Genomic DNA, 9,074 nt, shown 5'->3' on the forward strand with positions numbered 1-9,074 from the left:
CTGACATTTTAATTATATCACCATCTGCTTCTTATAAATCTAATCTGCCACCGTTCATTATTTTATTTGTCTCTGCACGGGGTCCAAGAGCTCGAGTTCACAACATATCCCAATCCATATCTTTGTCAGGATGAAGAAATGAATGCAGCACTGTATCACCTTTGCCTGAAAAAAAATTATGATAACTGAGTAAGTGACCACTGACTGTGTTGCTTAATCTATACCACTAGGCACTACCAGCTTCTGTTTAGGTATGACGTTGTCTGCGAAGACTTTAGAATCAGTGTATATGGTATCTTTGTTACTAATTTAGCTAATCCAAATTGTTTCTTTAAATATTTGTGGTGCGAAGGAGTAAGAAACATCCAAACTTTCATATGAAGAGCAACGTTTTAGGCAGCTCTAGATACATAAGGAAACATACTCAAGAAAGCACTTGTAGTGTGGAGGTACTTACTATGAAGTCATAACCACCAGTAGCAATGGACTCAATTTGTATAATAGGTACTTTATGAAACGCTGTTAAAACTCCTCTAACTTTTCGGAGTTTAATACCATTGTAACAACTAAATATCACTTGCTTAGCTGTGAAGGAAAAGGAAGATCGTGAGGAAACCCGCATGAGAGCCTTTACTTGTATTGAATTATAACGTTTGTTAACTTACGAGTTCTAACTTCCAAGCAGCCACAGTCCGTCAATAAGGGTCCCAATACTTAGGCAAATCAGTGCCCAGGCATTTGCGTATAAGTTCAGTGAGAAGCACTAAGTCTCCGGAGTCCGAGGAGCAAGCAAAGTTGCAGAATTAATCACAAAAAACAAACGCGTAAACTAAGGAAAAACAACAAAAAATTGTACTTTGTGGTCTGGGGTTCTAAATAGTTACCACAGACTAACTACTTATTTGTAATAAGTAACGTAGCCAAATTTAGGAGACTGTTATGTCCATGTAAATTGCTAGATTACCAAGTGATTACCATAGATATTAGATTTAGTCGGGTTATAAATAGGTCCGTGCTACCAATACGTCATCAAAATGTCGATAATGACCAAATGCGATATAGTGCATTAGTCGTCCGCGATAGCAAATTTATCAACTGTAACAATCACGATTCTTAAGGATATTTCTATTGCGATGTCACATGTCAGTTTACGGCAATCGGCCTGCAGGTAAAAGATGAGTTGGAAGTACTACTAACGTAGTACTCACCTTTAAAAAACCCGAGTTTGAGCAGGTCAGCAGGTAAACATGATAAGTTGCAAGTCCATGGCCTATAAATAGTTTTATTATTCTTTCTCGATTTGGAATTGATAAAACTTACCTACTCGATTTTCGACATTGACATTTTCAATATATTCCGTAAAATTGAGGTTTTATTTGCTGGCAGCCTTTGTTCTCCAACAGCACCCCCCTCAATCAATTAATGTCATTCAAGTGCCAAGTGAGCCTTGTCGCATACGATACAGTGCGACAAGGCTATCTTGGCGCGTGGCAAAAATTGGAACTGGCATTGCCGTCAAGTGTCCCCTTTCCTGCAGGCCGATTGCGAATCGACTGCACCTATCATTTAATGACAGCATCAATGTCAAAATATGGTTTTCCTATCACGGTTCGGTGAGACAGTCCACAAAGGATAGATGTGGACAAAAAAATGTTTTGACAGTTCATTTACACTATCGATAAAATTTATTGTATGAAAAATGCTATTGCGGACGCGTTTTGAAGTTTGATGTCATATAAGAACCTCGACAAATGTTACGTCAAATGAGGTTTTCATTGAAACAACTCGAGAGGTGTTTTTATCAGTGACATAAGCTATCCGCAAATCTTTTTACTACTCATATTAATTAAAATGAAGTTATGCAAGGGATTAAAAAAGGCTATAGTAATTCTTCTGCTAGATAAGAAATCAATTATTAATTTTAGAAGCTAGTATAATAGTATAAAAGCATTTTTAGATTAATATAAGTCTCATAAGTACTTTTAAAAGAATATGTGATGACTCTTTCATTAGTAGGTTTGATGCACAGAGTACATTAAATATAGAGGTATACTAACACTGAGAAATGAGAATCACAGAGTACTTTTTACACGCACCTATAACTTCTTGGAGAAGTTATGTGCATTTTAAGTAAATAATTAAATATCATTGCTCTAACGGTGATGGAAAACATCGTGTGGAAACGTGCATGCCTGAGAGTTCTCCAAAATGTTATCAAAGGTGTGTGAAGTCTACCAATCCGCATTTGGCCAGCATGGTAGACTATGGCCAAAACTCTTCTCACACTCAAGAGAACCGTACTCTATAGTGAGCCAGCGACAGGCTGGACATAATAGTATACCTTTGACTCCTTTGAGAACAATATGGAGAACTCTCAGGCATGCAGATTTCCTCATGATGTTTCCTTCACCGCTAAATCAAGTTAAGTATAATTAATTGTTTAAAACGCACATAACTCTTAGAGATGCGTACCTAGAATTGAACCCCCAACCTTCAATTATTCAGAGGTGGACATCCTAACCACTAGGCTCTTCGGGGGACTTCTTCTAAAATTATTCCCCAAAGTAATGTCCAAAAGTCAAATCATTTTCTGATTTAATTGATTTAGCTTTGGAAATTACTTTGGAATTTGAATTATTTAGGCAAATAAAACAACAGTTTGATGATTTTTTATGTTTTCTTTTATTAAAGTAGATTAGATTCTGACATTTTAATTATATCACCATCTGCTTCTTATAAATCTAATCTGGCACCGTTCATTATTTTATTTGTCTCTGCACGGGGTCCAAGAGCTCGAGTTAACAACATATCCCAATCCATATCTTTGTCAGGATGAAGAAATGAATGCAGCACTGTATCACCTTTGCCTGAAAAAAAATTATGATAACTGAGTAAGTGACCACTGACTGTGTTGCTTAATCTATACCACTAGGCACTACCAGCTTCTGTTTAGGTATGACGTTGTCTGCGAAGACTTTAGAATTAGTGTATATGGTATCTTTGTTGCTAATTTAGCTAATCCAAATTGTTTCTTTAAATATTTGTGGTGCGAAAGAGTAAGAAACATCCAAACTTTCATATGAAGAGCAACGTTTTAGGCAGCTCTAGATACATAAGGAAACATACTCGAGAAAGCACTTGTAGTGTGGAGGTACTTACTATGAAGTCATAACCCCCAGTAGCAATGGACTCAATTTGTATAATAGGTAGGTACTTTATGAAACGCTGTTAAAACTCTTCTAACTTTTCGGAGTTTAATACCATTGTAACAACTAAATATCACTTGCTTAGCTGTGAAGGAAAAGGAAGATCGTGAGGAAACCCGCATGAGAGCCTTTACTTGTATTGAATGATAACGTTTGTTAACTTACGACTTCTAACTTCTACCACACCTCGTCACACAATAACTTCTCGAAGCAGCCACAGTCCGTCAATAAGGGTCCCAATACTTAGGCAAATCAGTGCCCAGGCATTTGCGTATAAGTTCAGTGAGAAAAACTGAGTCTCCGGAGTCCGAGGAGCAAGCAAAGTTGCAGAATTAATCACAAAAAACAAACGGGTAAACTAAGGAAAAACAACAAAAAATTGTACTCTGTGGTCTGGGGTTTTAAATAGTTAGGTACCACAGACTAACTACTTATTTGTAAGTAACGTAGCCAAATTTAGGAGACTGTTATGTCCATGTAAATTGCTAGATTACCAAGTGATTACCATAGATATTCGATTTAGTCGGGTTATAAATAGGTCCGTGCTACCAATACGTCATCAAAATGTCGATAATGACCAATTGCGATATAGTGCATTAGTCGTCCGCGATAGCAAATTTATCAACTGTAACGATCACGATTCTTAAGGATATTTCTATTGAGATGTCACATGTCAGTTTACGGCAATCGGCCTGCAGCAGGCCGATTGCGAATCGACTGCATCTATCATTTAATGACAGCATCAATGTCAAAATATGGTTTTCCTATCACGGTTCGGTGAGACAGTCCACAAAGGATAGATGTGGACAAAAAAATGTTTTGACAGTTCATTTACACTATCGATAAAATTTATTGTATGAAAAATGCTATTGCGGACGCGTTTTGAAGTTTGATGTCATATAAGAACCTCGACAAATGTTACGTCAAATGAGGTTTTCATTGAAACAACTCGAGAGGTGTTTTTATCAGTGACATAAGCTATCCGCAAATCGTTTTACTACTCATATTAATTAAAATAAAGTTATGAAAGGGATTAAAAAAGGCTATAGTAATTCTTCTGCTAGATAAGAAATCAATTATTAATTTTAGAAGCTAGTATAATAGTATAAAAGTATTTTTAGATTAATGTAAGTCTCATAAGTACTTTTAAAAGAATATGTGATGACTCTTTCATTAGTAGGTTTGATGCACAGAGTACATTAAATATAGAGGTATACTAACACTGAGAAATGAGAATCACAGAGTACTTTTTACACGCACCTATAACTTCTTGGAGAACAGTTATGTGCATTTTAAGTAAATAATTAAATATCATTGCTTTAACGGTGATGGAAAACATCGTGTGGAAACCTGCATGCCTGAGAGTTCTCCAAAATGTTATCAAAGGTGTGTGTAGTGAAGTCTACCAATCCGCATTTGGCCAGCATGGTAGACTATGGCCAAAACTCTTCTCACACTCAAGAGAACCGTACTCTATAGTGAGCCAGCGACAAGCTGAACATAATAGTATACCTTTGACTCCTTTGAGAACAATATGGAGAACTCTCAGGCATGCAGATTTCCTCATGATGTTTCCTTCACCGCTAAATCAAGTTAAGTATAATTAATTGTTTAAAACGCACATAACTCTTAGAGATGCGTACCTAGAATTGAACCCTCTAGGCTAGACTAGGCTCTTCGGGGAACTTCTAAAATTATTCCCCAAAGTAATGTCCAAAAGTCAAATCATTTTCTGATTTAATTGATTTAGCTTTGGAAATTACTTTGGAATTTAAATTATTTAGGCAAATAAAACAACAGTTTGATGATTTTTTATGTATTCTTTTATTAAAGTAGATTAGATTCTGACATTTTAATTATATCACCATCTGCTTCTTATAAGTCTAATCTGGCACCGTTCATTATTTTATTTGTCTCTGCACGGGGTCCAAGAGCTCGAGTTCACAACATATGCCAATCCATATCTTTGTCAGGATGAAGAAATGAATGCAGCACTGTATCATCTTTGCCTGAAAAAAAATTATGATATCTGAGCAAGTGACCACTTACTGTGTTGCTTAATCTATACCACTAGGCACTACCAGCTTCTGTTTAGGTATGACGTTGTCTGCGAAGACTTTAGAATCAGTGTATATGGTATCTTTGTTACTAATTTAGCTAATCCAAATTGTTTCTTTAAATATTTGTGGTGCGAAGGAGTAAGAAACATCCAAACTTTCATATGAAGAGCAACGTTATAGGCAGCTCTAGATACATAAGGAAACATACTCGAGAAAGCACTTGTAGTGTGGAGGTACTTACTATGAAGTCATAACCACCAGTAGCAATGGACTCAATTTGTATAATAGGTACTTTATGAAACGCTGTTAAAACTCCTCTAACTTTTCGGAGTTTAATACCATTGTAACAACTAAATATCACTTGCTTAGCTGTGAAGGAAAAGGAAGATCGTGAGGAAACCCGCATGAGAGCCTTTACTTGTATTGAATGATAACGTTTGTTAACTTACGAGTTCTAACTTCCAAGCAGCCACAGTCCGTCAATAAGGGTCCCAATACTTAGGCAAATCAGTGCCCAGGCATTTGCGTATAAGTTCAGTGAGAAAAACTAAGTCTCCGGAGTCCGAGGAGCAAGCAAAATTGCAGAATTAATCACAAAAAACAAACGCGTAAACTAAGGAAAAACAACAAAAATTGTACTTTGTGGTCTGGGGTTCTAAATAGTTACCACAGACTAACTACTTATTTGTAATAAGTAACGTAGCCAAATTTAGGAGACTGTTATGTCCATGTAAATTGCTAGATTACCAAGTGATTACCATAGATATTCGATTTAGTCGGGTTATAAATAGGTCCGTGCTACCAATACGTCATCAAAATGTCGATAATGACCAAATGCGATATAGAGCATTAGTCGTCCGCGATAGCAAATTTATCAACTGTAACGATCACGATTCTTAAGGATATTTCTATTGCGATGTCACATGTCAGTTTACGGCAATCGGCCTGCGGGTTTGAATATTCCATGAATATTCTAATGATTCTAAGCTTTTCTTCTCCAATGGTTTGACTATAAAGACTTGAGAGACTTAAAAGACTGACATCCAGGGCCGTAAATAAAATTTAAAAAATGAAATAACTCAGAATAAGGACATATCTGTGAGCGTAGATAGAGTAATAAAGGTAGATACAGCAACGTTTGCTTTCTCATTCACACTAAAAAGAGAGCACAGATAAAGTTACTAATGTGATAAACAAAGACGCAGCTAACCTATTTTTTGTCCCTTATCGTGTAACTGGTTTTTTTCAAGAATACATACAATTACATACAAGAAGTTTCAAAACAAACTTTGAGAATTTGTGGCGTCATTGTATTTCTCATTAGTTATTTACTTGTTTTCACATAAAAAAAAACGTTTAATACGAATATTGTTGATGGGTTAATACAAATATGACTACTAAACAATGGTAATAATTGTCGTGTTAGTCATCGTTACGTCGTGCTATCGCTATCTCATACGCGGTTACACAGTACTTAAATCTACCTATTATTCAATCTACGTCTGTGGACGTCTATTAATAAGGACTTGACACTTGACAGTGTTTGACATTTGACAGGGACATATTATCGTGCATATTACCTATATTCTTGTCTCGTCGGCTTTTTCTCAAATATTTTATTTTTAAATAAGATGTCTGCACCAAAACCAGAAAAAGAGTTAAATTTGCCTTTATCTAGGGTGAAAACTATAATGAAAAGCTCGCCAGATGTGGATGCTGTAGGACCAGAACCTTTATATTTAGTTACTAAAGTTACGGTAAGTTTGCAGTTTTTCCCACACAATTTTATTTATTTAAAGTTGGAAGTACTTAAATAATTTTTATTTACAATATAATTTAGCATTGCTAAAATTATCATTAAACGTTTTTAATAATCGTCTAAAGATATTAAACTACAGTCCCCATGTCAAATATTCTCTTTAAAAAAATCTAAAAGTTGTAATTAAAATGAATTGATTGTTATTTATCAACATTCTCTTGTTAAAAAAGAAAAATAGATCTAAAATTTTTCACTTGAACCTATGCGGTTTACAGGAATTATTCGTCATAGATCTAGCGAAACGTGCCTTCAAAAATAGTAAGAACAATTTACTAGAATACAAACACATAGCTGAGATAGTACAAGAGGATGACACTTTAGACTTCCTGCGAGAGATTATGCCAAGAAAAATTACCGTAAAACAGTTCAAAGACTTGATGGCTAAGAAGGCGTCGAAGGGGAATGAATCTGATGAATCCAGCGAGGAATCCAGTGAGGAAGAGAGCTGTGAGGAGAGTACTAGTAGCTCAGAGCAGGAGTCGCAAAACAGCTAGAATTAATATTATTAACAGTAGGTACAGTCAATGCTCTTTACTTGCAGTTTATTTTTTCGAAAAGTGGCTAACTGCAAAAAGTTGTTTGTGTGTTGGGAAAACATGGGAATGTTGAAAAACAGATATTTCTAAAAGTTTGCTTTGTACGATCAAACCAAAACTAAGAACCTTGGTCATACATACCACTTTTCTCTTTAAACATAATTAATACATATACCTTACTTACCATATTTTTGAAAATTCCCATGTTTTTTGGCGATAACTCAATAACTACTCTGCATTAAGCTGCTTTTTTATAAAAGTTACTCTGTTTCACAATATGCCACAACTATGGAATGGTAATCTGTATGGGATCATAGGAGATACTTCCACGTTAGTATTAATTAAGTTTTTAAAAGCATTTCTATTAGCATTTTGATGAGGTAATATCTCTGTGCCACATCTTATCAAGATCTCAGCAGTAAGCTGAAAAGGGCTAGAACCCATAGCAGTAAAGTCAGATGAAAAAAAATATCTCACAAGTTTTGCTGTAAAAATGTGCGTGAACTTTATTTTGTAGGTACTTTGTACACAAGCACATTGTGTGTGTGTGCCTGTCAGACCAATCAATGTTGACCAGTCGCTTGACCAATCAAGAGCTCACAAATGTGCACAATTACTTATATACTGACTAGCTAGGACTTCGTCCGTGTGGAATTAGGTTTTATAAAAATCCCGTGGGAACTCTTTGATTTTCCGGAATAAAAAGTAACCTATGTCACTCTCGAGGTCTTTATCTATACCCATGCAAAAAATCACGTCAATCCGGTGTACCATGGTGATGTGATTGAAGGACAAACCAACAAACTAATAAACCAACATACAAACACACTTTCGCATTTATAATAAGGGTAGTGATATAACTTAAGCACGCACACTCATGAAATGCTATACAAGCTGTCACACAATATTTTGAATGAATGTATTGAATGAAATAGATCTGTTATTTATAACTTTTGATCAATGTTATCAATGTGGCATCCCCATTTAAGTTTAAGGTATGACTTTATTTAATAGAATCAGTCTTAAGTCTAAATCATTATTAAAGAAATTTAATTTTTTTCATGTACATTTTTGTAATAGGGATACAAACTTCTCGAAGAACTACCTTGGTATAATTCTAATACTACACATTTTTGCTTCTTATTATTAAAAATTTACTCACTTTAATTTAGTTGTTACTTCAGTCAAGATTTGTAATTTTGTAGACATCAAAATATTATTATGACTGAATGAATGTTATTGTTAGTGCGTAAATTCTTATTAGTAAGATGATTAGTTACTGAAATAAGATGTTAGATGTGATAATAAGTATATGAATTTAATTCATTTTAAAGGACAATAAACGTTTCTTTTTTATTTCATAAATTTCTTTTTTTTTTCAAATTGTGGGATACGCTTGCGCTTGACGACAATCATGCGTGACCCTGCACATTTATTATACTTTTTGCTTGAG

The 9,074-nt window shown here is 35.0% G+C and overlaps 1 protein-coding gene across 1 annotated transcript; it reads left to right on the forward strand.

Annotated features, from left to right (window-relative positions):
* The first annotated feature begins 6,831 nt into the window (after positions 1–6,831).
* On the forward strand, positions 6,832–8,417 carry Chrac-16 (chromatin accessibility complex protein 1). The gene is made up of 2 exons (XM_034982252.2): positions 6,832–7,023; positions 7,301–8,417. The coding sequence occupies exons 1-2, from the start codon at positions 6,898–6,900 to the stop codon at positions 7,577–7,579; spliced, it is 405 nt and encodes a 134-aa protein (XP_034838143.1). The 5' UTR covers positions 6,832–6,897; the 3' UTR covers positions 7,580–8,417.
* Positions 8,418–9,074: the final 657 nt, after the last annotated feature.

The sequence above is a fragment of the Maniola hyperantus genome, chromosome 2 (genome assembly GCF_902806685.2).
Source record: "Maniola hyperantus chromosome 2, iAphHyp1.2, whole genome shotgun sequence".
NCBI classification, from domain to species: domain Eukaryota; kingdom Metazoa; phylum Arthropoda; class Insecta; order Lepidoptera; family Nymphalidae; genus Maniola; species Maniola hyperantus.

What these genes read in the sequence shown, in the direction of transcription:
- Chrac-16 (XM_034982252.2), top strand. Translation starts at nt 6,898, where the DNA reads ATGTCTGCACCAAAACCAGAAAAAGAGTTAAATTTGCCTTTATCTAGG. An exon ending in ATTTAGTTACTAAAGTTACG is followed by an intron (nt 7,024 to 7,300) that starts GTAAGTTTGCAG and finishes TGCGGTTTACAG; the next exon opens with GAATTATTCGTCATAGATCT.